At 47.3% G+C, this 20223-nt stretch overlaps 2 protein-coding genes and 1 long non-coding RNA gene across 12 annotated transcripts; 1 reads left to right on the top strand and 2 right to left on the bottom strand.

Moving 5' to 3' along the window:
* Positions 1–10349: 10349 nt before the first annotated feature.
* DNAJB1 (DnaJ heat shock protein family (Hsp40) member B1) lies at positions 10350–14118 on the bottom strand. Its single transcript, XM_016162106.2, has 3 exons — positions 13779–14118; positions 12023–12597; positions 10350–11717 (listed from the first exon to the last, which is right to left on the bottom strand). Exons 1-3 carry the CDS (start codon positions 13987–13989, stop codon positions 11487–11489), a joined length of 1017 nt encoding a protein of 338 aa, XP_016017592.1. The 5' UTR covers positions 13990–14118; the 3' UTR covers positions 10350–11486.
* On the top strand, positions 13053–16213 carry LOC107519421 (proline-rich protein 36-like). Of its 10 annotated transcripts, none has more exons than XR_004955035.1 (5): positions 13053–13259; positions 14258–14412; positions 14597–14657; positions 15482–15581; positions 16020–16213. XR_004955035.1 is itself a non-coding variant. In XM_036234341.1 (4 exons), exons 1-4 carry the CDS (start codon positions 13082–13084, stop codon positions 16116–16118), a joined length of 441 nt encoding a protein of 146 aa, XP_036090234.1. In that variant the 5' UTR covers positions 13053–13081; the 3' UTR covers positions 16119–16213. The 10 variants fall into 10 exon arrangements, 5 of the variants coding, with proteins under 5 accessions (XP_036090234.1, XP_036090233.1, XP_036090236.1 ...); XR_001599111.2 differs by having other exon boundaries at positions 13053–13434; positions 14594–14657; XR_004955034.1 differs by having other exon boundaries at positions 13053–13434; positions 14597–15581.
* Positions 16214–17369: 1156 nt separating this feature from the next.
* LOC118612501 lies at positions 17370–20180 on the bottom strand. The gene is made up of 2 exons (XR_004955037.1): positions 19864–20180; positions 17370–19111 (listed from the first exon to the last, which is right to left on the bottom strand). It is a non-coding gene; the product is annotated as an uncharacterized LOC118612501 (long non-coding RNA).
* Between the last annotated feature and the right edge of the window lie 43 nt (positions 20181–20223).

The following is a 20223-nucleotide window of genomic DNA, read 5'->3' as shown; positions in this document are numbered from 1 at the left end:
GAACTGTGCCCACTGCCCTGGTTGCTCCTGGCATCTGAGTTGCCCCCTACACACTTGGAGAAGGCAGGTTGTAGGGTTGCAGGAACATCAGAGTTCTGAGCCAGAACCCAACTTATTCCACATGTTAACCGATGAGAAAATGCCCAGAGAGGGGTGAGGGAGTTACCCTGGGCACATCTTATCCTATTTTAGAGCTCAAGAGACAAGGCCCGAAAATAGGCTGGGAGACCTGGCTGGCCAAGGAGCTCAGTTTTGAGTGTTACCTCTACCTCTTTAGAGAATGGAAGTTCTGGAATGCCAACTAATACATGCAGGAGGAATGGTTGAGTTAAATGTCACCATTTCGCAGACAGTAGAGGAGTAAATGATTCAGGCAAGTCTTATCAATGGGGAAGTGGATATTCAGTCTCAAAAGACCAGCCCATAGACTATTTGTTAATTATAATGGGGAAAAGTTACTAGTAGAGAAACCTGGAAGTCACCACCTTAACCAAGTGATCAAAGTTAACATCACCAGCAATGGGACAAGCTGTCTTCTCGTGCTTCCTGTTGTGTTATACTGAGATGCACACAACATCACTTACGAAGTCCTGTCCTATCCTAAGTGTTTAACCTGAATCTAATTGTGAGGAGACAACCAGACACGTCCCAATTGAGGGACATTCTTAAAAACAGAAAGAGGAAGAGAGAGGGAGAGGGAGAGAAAGGAAGTAAAGGAGGAAGGGAATGAAGTGGGACGGGGGGAGGAGGTAAACACTGACCTAGACTGTTCAAACAGATCTATGTCATGAAAGGCAAAATCAATCCCTTAATTAAATGAATGAATAAAGTCTGGGGAACAGGTCTATACTAAAGGAGACAAAAGAGAGATGACAAGCAAAATCATTGTATGATCCTTGATTGGATCCTCAATAAAATTTCAAAAAAAAAAAAAAGATAAAACAGCTATGAAATATATTTTTGGGATAATTGGGGATATTTGAATGTTGAGTAAATATTAGATAATATTATATTCATGTTAAATTCCCTGAGGATGAGTACTGTACTGTGGTTACATAAAAGAATGGTCTTATTCTTAGATGATAACACGTTAAATTATTTAGTGGTAAATTTGTGATGGCTGAAACTCTCAAATGGTTCAGAGAAAAATTATGTATACAATAGTTTATATACAATATCATTATATGGTATATGTTAGTATATAGGGAGAGAAAGAGAGAAAGCAAATGTGGCAAAATATTAACAATTGTCACTGAATCCAGGAGAGTGGTACATGTTATATAGGTATTCATTTTATTATTCTTGTAAGTTTTCTATTGCTTTGAAAATTTCAAAACAAACATTGGGGGAAAATACCTCCATTTCCCTCCCATCCCCAGAGGCAACCTTCCAGTGGGTTTAATGTGCACGTTTTTGTTTGTGTCTTTCTTTGATAATGTGCGCTGTTTTATGTGGATGGTCTGTTGTATTGAGTTTCTTACTTTTTTCCCCACTCAGCACAGGATTGCTTGTTTGCTTGTTTTGGACTATAACTTGAAGATCCAGCTGTACTGCTAATTTCTTGACTCTGTTTTCTTCTTACTTCTGCTTGATGCTCAATGAGGTGCATCCTTCATGTCTTACTGCTCTGTTCCGCAAGCATGATCCCCAGGTAGCCTCCATCTCCCACACCACAGTGGACAGCCATAGGCATGCCCCTTTAGGGACCTGGTAAGAATCTCCCTAGGAGAGAGACCTGGACGCAGAGATGCTGTGTCACAGGGCATACTCAATTGCTATGTGGCCCCCTCAGACTATCTATCTCCATTAGACTAAGTAGCAGTGCAGGAATGTCCCATGTCCCCACATTACCACCTACCGCTTGTATTATCCAGCTTACTGATTTTTGCCACTCTGACTCACTGTTAAGTGACACCACTATTACTTTATTTTACATTTCTCTAATTTCTAATCATTTTGAACATGTCCTCATTTGCTTGATAACTTTCTGGTTCTCCTCTTCTGTAAATTGCCTGTTCATAGTCTTTGCCCAGTTTGCATTTGAGCTTGTTCATTTGCACCAGTGCTTCAGAGTCTAGATCTGCACTGTCTAATCTGATCTGTCCATGGCCCCCAACCCCTGGGCCTTGGACTGCTATCAGTCTGTAGCCTGTTAGGAACCTAGGAACCAGGCCGCACAGCAGGAGGTGAGAGGAGAACAAGCAAAGTTTCATCTGTATTTGGAGCCACTCCCCAGTGCTAGCATCACTGGGAGGTTTGACTGCACGGAGACCACAATAGATCAATTGCTTGCAGACTCATATCAAAACCCTATCAGTGAGTGGCAAAAGGCAATTAAACTGCATCTGGTGGCAGGTTTTATAGAGGCAAGTGAGTTGATGTACTTCAATTATACAGCTGCATCTGGTGGCATCTAATTCTACATTATGGTGAGTTGTACAATTTTCTCATTATATATTACAATGTAATAATAGAAATAAAGTGCACAATAAATGTAATGTGCTTCAATCATCCTGAAACCATCCCCTCGCCCCCACCCCGCTTTCTTCCCCCAGTCCGTGGAAAAATTGTCTTCCATGAAACCTGTCCCTGGTGCCAGAAAGGTTGGGGACCGCTAGTCTAACATGAATGCTCTACTTCTCATGTGGTTATTGAGGACTTGAAATGTGGCTGATACAAATTGAGATGTGCTGTCAGTGTGAAATACACACCAGATTTCTGAGACTTAGTAGAAAGAAGAAGAGATGTAAAATATCACATCTCATTAGCTCATTTTTATAGTGATTACATGTCATTACCATAATAATATGTATGTATATGGCTAAATAAAATGTATTATTCAAATTAATTTCACTGGTTTCTTTTTACTATTTTAATGTGGCTACTAGAAAGTTAAAAATTACATATGTGCTGGGGGTGCCAGGTGCCGGGAACGCCAGGCCCCGGGTGCGCGCTGCGAGCATGTGGGAGACACCCTGCCTTCAGAAAACCAGTTCTTAAGGGGAGACGGCAACATCCGTAGGTCAGGAGTGGAGGGTGCGGAATTAAAGAGGGGGGAAAAGTTACGTGTGCACTTGCATAGTTCTATTTAATAGAGCTGGGATGTTGAGCCCATCAGTTTCAACAATGATAGATAATGTTTAGATAGAGCTTCCTATATGCTAGGCACTGTTCTAAGAATTTTATGTTTATTAAACCATTTAACTCTCCTAACAAACCTGTGAGGTAGCTACAATGTTCAACTCTGCAAATATATTCTCCCATTCTGTCATGTGATGATTTGCTTTATCCATGTTATTCTTCATTGGGAAGGAAATGAAGAATAGAAGTGATAGAAGTTATTCATTTTGTGGTTCGTGCCCATGGAATTTTATTAAAGAGGCCCTTTCTACTCTTAAATCACAAAAATATTCTACATTTTCTTCTATTTATTCTATGGCTTTACTTTTCCTCTGTCTTTTTCCTATCTCTAGTCCATCTTGGGTTGGGGGCAGGATATAGTCATATTATTTTGTAACTTGCACTGCTCACCAGCTGTGTGACCCTGGGTGATCCCCTTCCCCATGTGCCTTAGTCTCCTCATCTGTAAAATAGGGATCATTTTCATAATAAATGGGTATAATAATTCTGAAGTTGATTATATTAGGTTGAAATGAGCCTACAGTGGTGCCTGACAGATAGTAAGTGCTCAGTGAATGCCAGCTGCTATTATTAAACTGTGTTGAGGTCATGGGGATGAATAAACACTCTATGTCCTAATAGAAACATGACAGAAATAGAAACCTTTATTAAGTTCTTACCGTGTGCTGGGCCCTGTGCTGGCTGCTTTTGGATATTGTCCCCATTCTACAGAGGGGGAGCCACTAGCTCAAAGTTGCACAGCGACTCGTGGATATGGCACTTGAGCTCCAACCTCAGCACATGTGACACGCCTCTGAGGGTGTGGGTTTCACCGTCCTCAGTTTAGAGCTTGACTATGAGATGTAGGACAAAGCAAGTTGAAGAGGGACGGTGCCCAGGGTCATTGCCCTGACCAGAGCTCTGAGTTTGATTGCCTGGTTCCTTGTGACCTCTAGGTTGGGCTCCCCCTATAGCCTGGCAGGACTGGACCCAGCGGGACAGGCCTTAAGGGGAAGCAGAAGAGGCGGCCCTGATTGGACCGGGTCCTGTGGCCTCAGGTCTCAGCCCCAGCTTAGACATCTGCCTTTGCCTGCTAGGTTTTAGGAATTCATAATAAAACCGGCAGCAGTGTTATTTTATGGAGGGCCAATCGGCAGATCTTTCAAAATACATCTCTAATCATTTTCCATCCCCTCGGCCCCTGCCTGATCCAACCCTACCATCTTCAACAGTTTGACTTCTCTCTGGCCTCCTGGCTCTGCCTTTGCTTTACCCTAAGTGTGTTCCCCCTACAGCAGCCAGAGGGCATCTATGAGCATCTGTGTCAGGTCCCTTCCCTTTGCTGATGCAGCCACCCCCTCACGCCCACCACACCCTTACTATGAGGCCATGTGCCCTCAAAACACCCTTCACTGAAATATTTCCTCTAGAGTCAGGCCTGGCTATGTTGATATCCAGCATAATCTTTCCAAAGAAAGTTGAGCCCCCATTGAGACAAACCATCCAGGTCGCCTGGCCAACTTCCAGGCAAAAGCAAATCACACCATGTACCTCCCAACTTGCTCTTTCAGCTGGCTTCTCCTCTGGTCTCAGGCACCCAGGCCTGTCTCAGCAGGGCCCTGACGCCTGGCCTGTCTTAATCCTGGGCACACCCTACCCTACTCTCTCCTGCTCTCTCTGGCCACACCCTGCCTCAGGGCCTTACACTCCCCAGGCTGGCTGATTCCACACCCCTCGTATACCTAGAGACCTCCTCCATGGGGCCTCAGCTCCAGTGGCCCATTCTTGAGCCTTGACAACCTTCTGCACCCTGGTCTGTGTGCCCAGGGCCTGCCAGGCCCCCACCCTCCAACTTCTCTGGTCATAGGAAGTGCCCTGCCTGGTGTAATGGGCTGAATGGTGCCCATATACCGTAACCTGTGAACGTGACCTTGTTTGAAATAAGGATCTTTGCGAATGTAATTAAAAATTTCAAGACGAGGGTATTCTGCATTAATCTGGCCCCTGAATCCAATGATACATGTCCTTATGAGATACAGAAGACACAGAGACACGCAGAGGGGAGGCCATGTGAAGACAGAGGCAGAGATTGGAGCAATGTAGCTATAAACCAAGGAACGTGAAGGATGGCTGGCAACCACCAGGGGCCAGGAGAAAGGCCTGGGACAGGTTCTCCCTCAAATCCTCCAGAAGGAACTCACCCTGCTCACACCTTGGGTTTGGACTTCTGGCCTCCAGAACTGTGAGAAAATAAATTCCTATTATAAGCCCCCTAGTAAGAGGTACTTCGTTATGTCAGCCCTAAGATACTAAAATCTTTGGTTTAGTTAGGTCTGTTTCCCAGAAGGCTGTGAGCACCGTGAGGCATCCCCAGATTGCTGTGTTTGTCACTTACTGGGCCCCCTGGGCCTAATGTTGAGCTGGCCCTCAGAAACTGTGCCAAGTGATGAATACATGACTCATGACGTAGGAGCAGGACCCCAGGAAAGAGAGACTTTCCTGGAGCCAGAGAGAACATCTAATCCCTCAGGTGGAAGTTAAAAGAAGTAGAGTATGGGAGGCCTCTTCCCTGGGGGACCACAGCAGACCCCTGGTCTAGGTGGTTCTTCCTCTGCACACACTCTGATGTGATTGGTCATAAGACAAATGTTGCAGATCCTCTTGTCTGAATCACTTTGTCATTCAATGACTCATTCAACAAACACTCAGAGAGTTCTGGGCCAGGCACTGCTCTGGGCACTAGTGATGCAAAGATGGTGGGTGACTGCAAGGAAACTTTGTTGCTCTAGAGTGGGACCTTCTGGAGTATTCCCGAGGTTGTTTCCTCTCCTCATGACAAAGAGAGAAGACATCTAATTGAAGAATCACAGAGTTTCAGACTCCCATGCCATCTTGGACAAGAATGGAATCTGCAGACCGAGAAAGTGTTCTCAGGTCTGTGGGAGGGAACAGGAGTATGTGCACTTTAAGGACTAGATTTTCATAGAAAATATAGGTGCTTATTGTTTATGCTGTGCTATTTTGAGATGGAAGTTTAGTGCATTGAAATTTCAAGAGACCGATGATCACATATTTCAGGGACTTAAAGTTATCTTACAAGCAAATGACATGCCACCTCCCCACCCCCAGCAAAGGAAAATTAAGACAAAATGAAAACCCAAATCCTCGCAAGTTCTTACCTCACTCAGAAGAAAAGCCAAGGTTCTCCCTGTAGTCCACCAGGCCCTGCACCATTTGCTTCATCACTCCAACCTGTCCTCCTCTCCTCTCATCTCTCCTCCTTCCAACTCCCCTCTTCGAATCTCCTCTCCTCCCATTACTCACTCTACTCTAGCTTCCCTGGGCTCCTGGCTATTCCTTAAACAACTCAGGCACAATCCTAGCTCAGGACCTTTGCACGGGTTGCTCCCTCTACCTGGAACGCTCTTTCCTCACTATTTACCTGGCTCCCTCCTTACCGCCTTCAAATCTTTGCATAACCATCACCTTCTCGGTGAGGCATTTGCTGATCGTGTTGCTTAAAATTGCTTCCAACACTCTCTACCCACTTGTTTTCTATTTCTCCTTCATTCTCATCACTATCTAGCACATTAGATGCTTTATTTATTTATTCTTAATTATTTTCTTTCTCTCCCCACCCCACCCCACGTGACCATCAGCTCTACAAAGGTGAAATTTTTGTTTAGTTTTGTTCACTGCCTTATCCCCAGCTGAGCACAGAGCAGGTATTCAATAAATGTTTATTGAATGGATAAGTACTTATAATGTATCAAGCACTATGCTGTGTGCTTTGATAATTAGTAACTAATGAAAAGTAATATTCAAGGAGACGGGGACAGGTTTTCTGCTGAGTGCTCTAGAGATACTTACTACCCATTGAATCAAACAGTTGCTCTGAGCTAGGTCTGTGTGAAGTCCTCAGGGGTCAGCTGTCAGTTCTAGCTCTGGGGCGTGAAAAGGGGTGGCTGCTATGATTAGTTCTATTTCTTGTGGGAAGGAAGAGAGACTCTGAGAGGTTTCATTGTTTGCTAGGGGAATGCAGAACTTGAACTCAGCACAGTCGCCCTCCAGAAGCCAGGTTCTTAACACCATGCTCTTTTGCTTCCTGCTACACTGTCTTGCCCAGTTTGCACAACCTTCCTATGAAGTCTGTACCTTCATTTGCTCTCCGATTTTCAAATGAGGGCACTGAGACTCAGAAGTGAAGTCACTTGCCAAAGGACACATAGCTGCAGAGCAGCAGATCCTGGATTCAGAGCCAGGATAGCTCAATCTTGATGTTTTGCTGCCTCTGTTGAGTGAGCAGGTTGTCGCAAGACAGCAGAGGAGTGAGACCCTTTTGGTAGAGTGTCCTTGGACTGGGCTGGGCCAGGGCTTGAGCTGAGGGACTCAGAGGCTCGCCAGATGATTTAGTTTTTGAAGCTCGGCTGAGTGCACTGACCTAATAGACCTGGGACACACCCCAGTCTTTGGGGTTACAGGGTGTGGGCTAAGAGAGCTGCACATAAGGAGGTAATAATGTTAACTGACACACAGTGCTGGTTCTATGCCAGGCCCTGTGGAAATATGGTCTAAGACCTCCAGTAGATGCTGAAACCATGAATGTTATCAAACCCTATATATCCTATGTTATTTATTTTTTTTAATATATATACCTATGTACTATAGTTTAATTTATAGATTAGGTACAGAGATTAACAACAATGAATAATAAAACAATTATAACAATATACTGTAATAAAAGTTGTATGAATGTGGTCTCTCTTATTAACTTTCACCTTTTCACGTAAAAGAAAGCACTTTATGACTTCTCTTTGTCATGTCTGAATTGGCAGCATCACTACTCTTGTGCTTTGGGGCCATTAAGTAAAACTGTTACTTGAACACAAGCACTGTGATACCACAACAGTTATCTGATTACTGAGATGCCTACTAAGTGACAAATGGGGATGGTCAGAAAGCATGCATAGTGTGGATATGCTGGACAGAGATGATTCATGCGCCAGGCAGGACGAAGGGAGACTTCATTGCTCTACTCCGAATGACATGCAATTTAGAACTTAATTAAATTTCCATTTAATATTTTGGACCGCGGTTGACTGGGGTTCACTGAAACCATGGAAAGTGAGACCTTGGATAAGGCATGGTATCACTATGCCTATTAAACAGTTTAAGAAATAGGCATAGAGAGGTTAAGTCATTTACTCAAGATCACACAGCTAGAAGTGGTTGAGCTGGACTCAAACCTGGAAGCTGGCTAGAGGAAAGGGGACACCAAACACTGACTTCGATCTTCACACCGACATGGGTAGACGTGGTGCCATAAAGGCATAGAGTTACAGGAATGAGAAAGCTATTTCCACAATGCATTATGTGAGGAAAAAAATGCAGAGCATATGTATGTACCATTTGTGTAAAAACAGAAAAATGCATTTGTAAAGCATCTCAGGAAAGGCACAGGAGACACTGGGAACACACTTTGGGGATGGACTCTAATAGCAGAGTGGGAAGATTCTCATTCCATGTCCCCTTGCAAGTTTGGTACTACCACAGCCAATGATTGAACCCAAAAATTTAGCAATTATGCTTATATAAGCACTTGCTTGAGAATGTGCAAAAAAAAAAAAATGTTGAAAATGAAGGAAAAAAATCCCTGATGCCACAGCTTATCTATACACAGATGCACAGGAGAGAGCTGCAGGGTCAGAGGTGGGAGAGAACTCACCTTCTCACCAGATGTACATTAAGTTTTGTACTGTGCATAAATCCTGTAAAAATGTGACATTGCTGGTTTAACAAATTAAGATGAGGTGGGTCACAGGGGCAGGCCTCCACATACTGACACAGTAGGGACTCCCAAAAGTGCTTAGAGAAATGGCATGGAAAATAAACCCAATAAAGGGCAGCCCAGAAAGGAGCAGTTGGCTAATGGGCCCACCAAACAGCTCTGGACACACACGATTACGTCCAGTGTGGGCAAAAAGATGTGCACCAAAGAGGTGGACTTTCTGTCCACTGGAGTCCTGATTTTTTTTTCTCCACAACTACTTTCCTGAGGTCTTCCACTGCCCCACCTATGCTGTCAGTAGGTTGTTTCTGTGAGTTCCCACTACTGTATGCACATTCAGATTTTGCATACTTTTGTACCAATGGCACTTTGATATGAAGTTCACAGGAATTTACTACATGATGGAGACTGGGGACAAGGGGATGGTAGTCCTGGGGATCTGTGACCCCAAATGAGGCCAGGCCAATTCTGCGGTAAATGTTGTCTTGGTGCCTGAGGTAGTTCAGTAAACATCTCTTATGATGCGGTCCCTTTTGCGTCTGCTATCTGGGATAACATCCCAAATAGGGTGGCTCAGTGTGGCTGCTCTTCTCTAAGGGACTGGTATCTTTGATTTGGGTAAAATGCCCTTTAGTTCTATGCTGTCCAGTAGTTGCCACTGGCCGCGTGTGGCTGCTGAGGACTTGAAATGTAGCTGGAGCGACTGAGAAATTGACTTTTTAATTTTATTGAACCTTAATTTCCATTTAAAGACACAGAACATACCTCCACTGCAGTAAGTTCTCTTCTAGAGCAGTGCCCTTAAGACGGTTTTCAGCAGTTAAATTGTTTCCGTGGGAAGAGAAAGCCACTCCTAGGTTGACTTTAATATGGTGTTAAGTTTTTACTCTAAGACATTTTGTAGCAAAGTAACAATACATTGTTTTCAGCCTGTGTAATTACTTACCTTATAATAAAACCAGTTCCTTAAAAAAAAAAGTTACAAAGTAAAAGCAGCTTTGGTGGCCTGCAAATAAAGTGAGGGCAGGAAATGGTTTTCTCCAGGGCGGGGCGGCCAGTACTGGGCTGGAATCCTAGGCTGGCTTGGCCAGGGCCTGACATCCATTCTGTCCCAGCAAAAAAGGAGTGGAGGGGAATTAAGAGGGCAGACCTCCTACTGTCCCTGGAAAAGAAGATATGCCTAGAAATGCCTAACTTTGGCCCCGACCCTCACAAAAAGACGAGCTTTGATCCACTGGGGTCTTTGGACACCTGGATCCAGAGTCCAGATGCATTGATATTCTCCACCCCACACACTGAACACAGGAGAGGAGAGTCACCTTTTGAAGACTGCCTCACACCAGCCCCTCCCTCCTGCCCTGGCTGCCTTTGGTGGGATGTCCAATGCCTACCCCAGCCCCAGTCAGCAGAGCCCTCAAACAGAGTCGCAGGACCGCTCCCCTGAGGTTTAGCATCAGTCTTTAATGCTGTCATGCTGCACATTGACAAGTCACACACTTTGGTCTCACGTTGGCAGTGGCAACTTACAATGAGTCTAAAGGTCAGAGCACCACACTGGCCTGCAGGGAACAGACATTTGTTCCAACTCCCCGCTGCCCCACTCCCAAGGTTCCTTCTGAATTCCATCATGGGCCTGTACAGAGAGCAGCACCTGCCACAGACTGCTTTGAGTGCACACCAACTTTACACAGAATTATAAAAACATATTTACAGACGTTCCACAGTGCTCCTGTAATCAGGAGTAAAGACCCTTTTATCAAAAGGGATTATATCTAGGGCTGTGCAAAATTCAAAAGGATCAGATCCCTTTGAGAGTCCAGAGTCCATTAAAAAATGACCTGGGCCACCAAGAAGCCCTGGTGTGCCAAAGATTGCCTTACAGGAAAGGAGTGTGACCCTTAGGTGAGTGCATTTGGCCCCAGAACCAGAGCTCAAAAGGGCCCCTGATCCCGGAGGGTGAGGCAGCTGTGCAACTCACTCTCACTCACTGAGGCTGGCTCCCTTGGTCCTGCTGGAATGAGAGGTATTGCTCGTGGGCGCCAGCCAGGCAGTTCTGCAAAAATAGTCTAGGTTCTCAATTTGAGATGGCAAAAGATGGGATTCTTCAGAGGAAGAGCAAAACATGGGAGACAAATACAGAATAAAACACGAACTGGTCATACGACAGAAACTGAAGAGCGTACAGGGTTTGGTAACCAACAGCAGGTTGATATCACCTAACGGCCACAAGCAAAGGAACGAGAGAGGGCTCAAGTCCAGCTGCAGGGCTGCCTGTTGGCCCTGGGTAGGACCTGGAAGTGGGGTGGGCACATTCCAGGAGGGCTGTAGGACCCAGTGGGGCAGATTGGAATGCCTTCTCCTGCTGTCCCCACCACCTGCTGCCCTGTCGCTTGAAAAACCACTGAAGTCTAGAGCACGACTTTGAAAGATTGTAATATATTCTCTGGAAAACATTCAGCAGTATGAAAGCCCTCCCTGGGCCCTCCCGCCCTCTCAAGGGCCCACAACTAGTGGAACGGCCCGGAAATCCTTGAGCTCTGGAAAGGTCCCTGGTAAGTCCTTGGGCAAACACAGGTGACTATATTGGAAGAGCCTTCTCAAGTATGGTTCTTGACGCTGGGGGAATCCTTTCGGGGAAGATCACTTCAAACTCAATAACGAGGTCCCCACGTTTCTCGGGCGTTTTGGGGAGAGGGAGGCCTTCTCCAGGAATTTTTCGCCGTGTGTTAGGCCTGATGACATCTTTGAATGTGATGGGTATGGTCCTGCCGTCCAGAGTGGGGACATTCACAGTACAGCCACACAGAGCCTTGAAAAGCAAAGTGACAGTATTAGGTAGAGTACAGCTTAGGAAGCTCCATTCCTGCCCAGAGGCAGGCTGGGGTAGTGTAAGAGCCATCAGGCCTCTACAGCTAAGACCCTGCACCCAGATCTACCCATATCATTAGCACAGAAGCTCTGGAAAAACAGAGACCTGGCCTGCCTTGCGCCTATTGCACCCGTAAGTCTGACAGACACCAATTACTCAGAAATATCTGTCAAAAAACCCCCCACAAAACTGCTTCAAAAAGCAGCTATCTCCCTGCACAGACACTGCCCCGCCTGGTGCCTTACCTCCCGAAGGGTGATCCTGGCTGGATAAATGACATCAGAGCCATCTCTTTTAAAGATATTATGTGGCTTGTCCTTTAAAACAAAGACAATGTCGGCTGGAATGTTGTTGGAGGTCTGGTCTCCCTCCTTGGGGAAGGTGATTTTGGTCCCTTCTTTCCACCCCCGTTTCACTTCGATGGTCAAGATTTTGTCTTCATTGCGAATGCTCTTCCCATCGGGATTCAGTCGTTTATGGGAAATCTTCATCTTCTTGGTACAGCCGCTGTAGATCTCTTCAAGGGACACCCTGAGGTCATGGGTAACGGGGGGGTCTTGCTTCTTTCGGGTGGGCTCTTGGGCAGGGCGGGAACGGCCATAGTTCATGTTGGGGAAGCCACCCATGCCGAAGCCAGAGAACGGGTCATCGATGTCCATGCCTTCCTCCCCGTTTCGTTGCCCAAAAAAGGTGTCAAAGGGATTTCGGCCACCGAAGAACTCGGCAAACATGGCATGAGGGTCTCCATGGAATGTGTAGCTGAAGGAGGTACCGTTAGCACCACCGCTGCTCCCACCACTGGGGCCACTGCCCTTTAGGCCTGAAAGGCAAAATCCCAATAAATCAGATGGTTGGCCAGGGGCTTTCCTTAAGAGAAAACCACTTGAGAGTCACCGGAATAGGAATTGTTTTAGCCTGTTGGGAGCAAACAAGGAAGAACCTAAACTCTACTTCCACTGTAGCTGCAGAGAGAGACACCCCCCAAGGTACTTCAGTGTGGCATGGCTGTGGCAAGGGGCTCAAGCTCTGAGAAGGCCCTCTCTAGGGCCACGGAGGTTGTGTCACTTCTTCACTGACCCACCCTCACTGAAATGACACACGACTTAAAAGAATTCACTAAGAGATCAAATGAAAAAGGCACGATCCAGGGTCAGCTTTCAGAAAGTGTTTACTTTTAAATGTTCTAGGGCTATTGAGATGTGGGGAAGAATAAAAAAAGTTGATAAAATATACGGAGATTTTCAAATTCTCACACCCTGGCACAATTACCTCCGTTCTTCCATAAAAAGTCATTTCGTTTGTTAATGCCAAGCCCAGAAGCCAGCCTGAGTCACCAACCAGCAACTGGACAAACAAGAAAGCTTTCTCCTTTCCTGAGGAGGATTACCCCGGGTGGCTGCGCAGAGGCGGTCCCTCCGCTTCCTGCACCTAGACGTCCGCAGTGGATGCCGGTTGACATCTACGTGCCTGGCGCAGAGCTGGGTAAGCACTTTGCAAGGATTAGCTCACTCCACCCTCCCAGGGGCCTGGGAGGGAGGTGGGGGCGAAATGGCGCTCCCCTTTGCAGGCTCGCTGCACGAAAGTGGTGCCCGGCGCTCAGCCAGCGGTCGCGCCCAGCATCTCTGGGCGGCAGGGCACCTCCCCCGACTTCTCCCAGGTAAGCTAGGGCCAGTGGGCCCGCAGAGCCACCAGCCGAAGAAACCTGTCTCCCTCTCGGCACGCAACAGGGGGCGATCGGGGACGTGGGCGGAGGCACCCAGGGAGGGGCAGCCCTAGACATGCTAGAAGCTTCTGGGCGAACAGTGCGGCTAGAGCTCCTCCTCCCATCTGGCGGCTGCCAATCCTAGGGCCGAAGCCCGCATGGCCAGAGGGCGGGGGCTGCTCGCAGCCCGGGACACCGCCTCCGCCCCCGAGGATGCAGCAGTCATGCCGCCGTGCCTCAGTTTCCCCGTCCCCTGTCAAACGGCGGGGGCACGCCCCCGGCCGCGCGCGCGTACGCACCTTCCTCCCCGTAGCGGTCGAAGATCTCGCGCTTGCGTGGGTCGCTGAGCACGTCGTAGGCCTCGGCGATCTCCTTGAACTTCTCCTCGGCGCCGGGCTCCTTGTTCTTGTCCGGGTGGTAGCGCAGCGCCTGGCGGCGGTAGGCCCGCTTGATCTCTTCGTCTGACGCGCCCCGGGCCAGGCCCAGCGTCTGGTAATAGTCTTTGCCCATGGCCCCCGCCTGCAGGCCGCCGCCTAGCTGTCGCCGTTCCCCCGGCTCCGCCGCCGCCCCGTCCCGGACTCTATATACCCGTCCGGCGGAAGCTTCCAGAGCCCGCCAGCCCCCTCCAGAACCTTCCGCCCCGCCCCCCGCGCCGGCCGACCAATCGCCGCCGCCTAGCCTGCGACGCGCGACGTCCGGGGCGGGGCCGTACCGCCAACCGTAGCCCGCGTGTGGCCACGCCTTTTTCCGCTCGGCCTTCGGCAACGCTTCTCCGCAGCGCGCGCACTGAGCGACGGGAGGCCCCGCCCACCCTCCGCGGACAGCCAATCGCGATCTTGTTTCACTGCTCCGGATGCCCTGGATGATCCGGCCTGCCGCACGTCCCGCCCCCTGCTTGAATCAATAGGTTACGACGTGCTGCTTGGGAAAGGGGTGAGCCTGGGGCGGGGGGTGGGGGGACAGCCCCACTCCTTCCCCTGGAGAAGGTAAACCCGCTCGCCTGTATTTCACAGGGTCGGGTCCAGCCAGGGTACTCTGGGCAAGTTGGTTAACCTCTTCCCGCCCTAGGTACCCCTTCTGGGAACAAAACTACCTACCCGCCCTCTTCTCTCAGTAGGGAGGATGCCTTTGGGAGCCCCAAGTCACCGTCCTCACCAGACCGGCCCCTGTAAAGAAAGGTGAGGACCCTGGACTAAAGTTCACTTCCTGGAGAGGTCTTCCCAGTCCTGCTCCTCAGGCCTTTAACTTTACTGGTGTCTCAAGAACACATGCCACTGAAATTATCTTGTTCCTTGGTTTTCACGCTAAATGTCACCTGCCTCCCAGTCTATAATCCCCACCAGGGCAGGGATTGAGTCCTGTCAGTGCTGGGTCTCCAGGACCTGGAACAGAGTCTGGCACCCAGTCTCAGAGGATGCTTCATAATATTTCTGGCTGTTTTGCATGCACCTGCTGCTTTTGCTCTATTACCTGTATAATTTGGGGGGACATGGGTGTGTCCTACATCTTTAGGGCCTCTATTTCTTCTTCTGAGGGTGACGTGATCCCTTTTGGCTCTGAGTATGGGGTGCCTGTGGTTAGGAGGGCTGATGGGGAAAGGAGACTCAGAAAAAGGTACTGTCTGGGAAGGGCATAGGGGTAAGGAGGTAGGCAGTGGTGGTTGCCGAGTGGGGAGGTTACTGGAAGTATGGCTTGGGAGGTCAGGGTAGAACCAGACAGCTGGGTTTTATTCCTGGTTCCAGCATTTCCTGGTAGCATGACCTTGGGCTGGTTACTGAGCCATTTTGGGTCTCAGCTTCCTCATCTGTACAATGGGAGTAGTAGTCGTACCCACTTCATGTGGCTTTGAACTTGACATAAGTAAAGTGCCTGAAACAGGCTTGGCACAGAGGAAGTTCTGTCAGAGGGGTGACTAATCCTCTTGCTGAGTGTGGGGTTCCTGAACTACACACTTCCTGGCAGTATCACAGCAAAAAGTTCAGTGACTGCTGCCCTTGTGCAGGCTGGGACTCCTGAGAAAGATGACCTTGGCCTTCCCTGTGGTCCAGCAGGGGGATTCTGACACTCTCTGGCCACTCACTGACCCTGGGGTAACTGTGTCGGTAAGGACTTCGGACTAGGACACACACTGGCCAACCTGGGAGGATGGGTCTGAGCTGAATGTCCACAGGCACAGCATAACAAGGATCCTGAACCATTTATAGTGGGGAGAGAGTCTAATTTTTAAGAAGTTTAATAAATAGTGGGAGGATCATCATCATGGGGAAAAACCAGAGTTGGTGTACTTTCTCACTTTATATGCTAGTATTTATTTAACAGGATAAATTTAATTTAGAGTTACAAATATGATGGCCTCTAAAGATCTTCAAATGGCTCTGAGTGTCCTTGTGTTTGGGGGTAAATTTAGGGCCTCCCCTTTTCTCAGATAAGCCTGGCTTATGTTCAGGAAGTTTTCACTGTTTAACCACCCCCTTCCCCGCCCGCCCCCCCCCCCAAAAAAAAAAAAATAATCCACAAAAAACTCCAATACCTCTCTTTAGGATTCTTTGACCTGGAGATACATGAGGCACTTCAAAATGTTACTGGAAAAGTGGACTCTGCTTCTAGAAACCTCAGCAGAGCTTCAGCTCTCAACATAGAGAAGATGTAATGGTTAGTTTTACCCATCAGCATGGTTGTGCTATAATACCCTATTATTCAATTAAACACTAATCAAAGTGTTGCTGTAAAGGTATTTTGTAGATGTGGTTAATATCTCCAGTACAGGGGATGACTGGATAATGTGGGTGGGCCTCATCCAATCAGTTGCAAGACTTTAAAAGCAAACACTGAAAGGCCTTAAAAGCAAATACTGAGGTTTCCCTGAGGAAGAAGCATCAGCTCCTGGCAAGAGTTTGCAGCCTGCTGGTCTGTCCTACAGATACCAGACTTGCCTCACTAGCCCCAACAATTGCATAAGCCAATGCCTTGAAATCAATCTCTTCATACACACAATACTTACAAACACATATAGCATACTGGTTCTGTTTCTTTGGTACAGCCCTGATTGGCATAGGAACTAAGTAGATGAGTCTGGAGTCAGTCAGCCTCAGTTAAATCCCACACCCACTATTTATACTTATTTACTGCCTGAGTGACCTTGCACAACTTGCTGGATCTCTTGGAGCATTAGGTGTGTTCTCCATAAAATGAAGATAAGAGTAGCTCTTATCTCCCAGGGTTGCTATGGGGATAAAATTGAGAGGTGTCAGGAAATGAACATTATAATAATAGTTAACATAGACACAGCACTACTACGTGCCAAGTTGTTTCCAAGTGCTCAGTGCGTATTAAGTCATTTAATCCTCGCAGTACTCTGAGAAAGTTGGCCTAGTGCTACCTCCATTTTACAGGTGGGGAAACTGAAGCTCCAAGAGGTTATGTGACTTGCCTGAGGTCACCCGGGCAGTTAAATATTGAAATCTAGAGTGTTTAGCACACTGAGTGCTTCTGGTAAGCACTTAGCATGTGTAAGATGTGAATCAGATGATGATGAAGCCTTTATTTTAAAAAATGCAACACCATTCTTTTCAACTCTTCATTAAAAAGACCTAAATCACAACAGTCAAATAAGCCAGCAATTCCACCCATTGTAGAACACACAGAGGAAATAAAAACCTACGTTCACATAAAAACCCATGAGCCAATGTTTATCAAGGTTTTATTTTGTAATTACTGGCAGCCATTAAAACCTAAATGTCCTTCAGTGGGTGAATAGATAAACAAATTGTGACCCAGCCACACAAAGGAATACTATTCAGCCATAAAAAGGAACAAGCTACTGATACAGGAAACAATGCAGATGAACCTCAAATACATTGTTAGTGAAAGAAACCAGACTCAAAAGGCTATTTATTGTGTGATGCCATTTTATAGGACCTTCTAGAAAAGGCAAAAGTATTGGGGCAGAAAGCAGATCAGTACTTGCCAGGGGCTGGGATGTGCTATTAAAGGGGTACAGGGGAAATATTTGGGCTGATGGGAATGTCCTATATGTGATGTAGGTGGTGGTTATACCACTGTCTGTATTCAGAACCATACACTGAAAAAGGTGAATTTTACTGTATATAGATTATATCTCAATTAAAAAAAAATAAAAGAACATCCCATGGGCTTAACAACAAAATTTTTTTAAAAAGGGCAGGGCTTGGGAAATCTCTCTCTGGAGCTCCTGCCACACCTAACCAAAAAGTTGCTTACCAGCCCTGGTTTGTCTGTTCTTCGCCTTCCCTCACACTCTCTGAAACTCCTTGATCATGCAACCCAGCCACACCAGGTTCTGGTAAAATCAAGATCCTACCTTACCCATGAATGGGAAATACAAAATGAGCTTGTGAACTGGACACAACCTAACACACCAGATCTTCGACATCGAAATGACTGTGGAATCTCCCAAATCCAAGACCCCAGGAGGCTCCACTTATCTTTCAGCATTGCCAAATGTAGGACTTTTCTGGAATTTCCCCTTTGGAAACTGCTTTCAAGGGCTTGTTACAGTCAGCTCAGCAAACATCAAATGTGTCTACTTGTCACTGTTATGAATTGGCTACTGTGCTGGGGATGCTGAGGACACAAGCACTATTTAGCTGTCTCTAATGATAGGCACAGCCAGAGCCACAGTTCAGTGTCATGAATGGCTGAACAAAGTGGCCAGTTTTCATTCCGAGGTAGATTTGATTTCTGCTGACAGCCTGGTTACTGGAACCCAGATGAGGCCAACAAGGGGTCCTCACTCCTGTAATACTAATCAAAAACAAAGAGGAATTCTCCTCTGGAGGCTAAATCCTGTCTTTCAATGAGCTTCTTGTGGGTGAGTGGGGAGTGGAAGTTATTCATATGCCTCAGTTGACACACAGCATACTAGGTTCACAAAATGATTTAGTGCCTGTTGAGTGAGTGTGGGGCTCAAGAAAGCAGCCTCAAAAGGGGGATTCCAGTGTTCCAAGACTGTAAGAATGTATGTGAAATCTCTCCAAAAATGTCATCTATTTGACCATGACACTACACGCCTTACCTAGCTGGACCCAGAGATATGGAAGACAAGCCTACTAAGACCACATCGGAGATGCTGGGAATCACTAAAACTGGCAAAGTAGCAAAATGTAGCTAGATTTTAGGGGTTCGACCATGTTCCCTCTCATCACCTCACAATTAGACACCTCAAGTAATTGAACTTGGCAGGATTTTAACTTGTGGCCTTGGAGTGAGTACTCCCCTGTCCCCCTCAATGAGGGCAGGAATGAGGCCAGTTAGGATACAAGGGATTCAAGATACTGTGAGCCTCACAACTGCCAACAGAAAAAGATCAGTGCTCTTGAAAGCACAGTTATAAAACACCTTTGTGCCTTCATCTGTGTTGTCCAGATAGGCCTAGTGAAAAACACAATGTTTCTGTGCCTTATCTGGACGTCCTCAAAAGTTGTAGCTTCAGAAGTTTCTAGAACTGATTAAGGACTCAGCACTGACTCACACTCTTCGTCTCCTACTCCCCTATGACTCAGAGATCTACCTTTGAAGACTTCCCACCATGTGCCTGATGTTGGATCTCTGGGTTCTGCAGGGTGCAGCGGTTGATGATGGCTCAGGGGCAGGTCTGGAATAGGGAGAAAGAAGAGAAGATGAGAGAGTGTTCCAGGTGCTGCCCGCTCCTTAAGCCTGTCCTGAAATCTTGAGTGTGTACTCCGTGTGTGCGTGTGTGTTGGCATCCAACCTCCCCAGTCCTTTTATGACAAATGATGGTATAATCCCAGACCAGCACTGTTCAGTAAAGCTAGTGTGAGAGACACAACTGCCAGCCACCAATGGCAGCCATGTCTGATTTTCGATGTTCCATAGTCACATTAAAAAAAAGTAAAAAGAAACATGGGAACTTAATTTTAGTAATATATTTTAATCCAATACATCCAAAATGTTTTCATTTCAATGTGGAATCAACATAAAAGATTATTAATATTTTTTTAACATCCTCCTTTTCATAGTCTCCGAAATTGGTCTCAAACTGGACCAACCACATTTCAAGGGCTCACTGACCACATGTGGCCAGTGGTGTCCATACTGAACAGCGCAGGTGGAGACAAATGTGGGCCCCGTGCCTATAGGGCAGAGCAAAGTGGGGCGGGGCTTGCATTGAAAAGGGCTGTGAAGACACCTTTAGGTTGCAGGTTGGAGAGTCTCGGGGTGCTTTTGGCCATCTATTTCCACTTTTCTTCCTTTCTGTTCATGACATATCGGACTCCCTCGTTGGAACCCAGCCCACACATCCGCCCACCCATCCAGGTGCCCCGGCGCCCGCCCCCAGCGCCTAGCCCTCTCCTGTTGCTCCCCACTACCCTAAGGGAGGCCCACCTCAGAATTCACTTTTCCGCGCCTCGGGCCATGTGGATGTTGTGGATGTTGCCTTTTCTGTCATTCAACTTCTTGCTCCTGTCCCGCCTTGTTGGAACCTTTGCTTCCCTTGGTTTCCACAACAACAGTACCAAGGGGCGGGGAAAGGGGCGTGCGGAGCCGAGGCCCCTTTTGATTGGTGGGTATTCAAGTCTTCTTCCTCGCTGCTGTCTTGTACGCACGTCTCCTCGCAATGGGTCTCGCAAGCTGATTGGCCAGTCCCGTGGCGAGAGCAGCTAGTCCTCGCTCAGATCGGGTCAGCGGGGCGGAGGCGAAGATGGGCGCCCTGCGCGCTGACTGGCTGGCGAGGCACGCGCGGCA

This window comes from Rousettus aegyptiacus, unplaced genomic scaffold, assembly GCF_014176215.1.
Source record: "Rousettus aegyptiacus isolate mRouAeg1 unplaced genomic scaffold, mRouAeg1.p scaffold_m13_p_16, whole genome shotgun sequence".
Classification (NCBI taxonomy): domain Eukaryota; kingdom Metazoa; phylum Chordata; class Mammalia; order Chiroptera; family Pteropodidae; genus Rousettus; species Rousettus aegyptiacus.
This window is presented reverse-complemented; position numbering and strand designations above follow the sequence as displayed.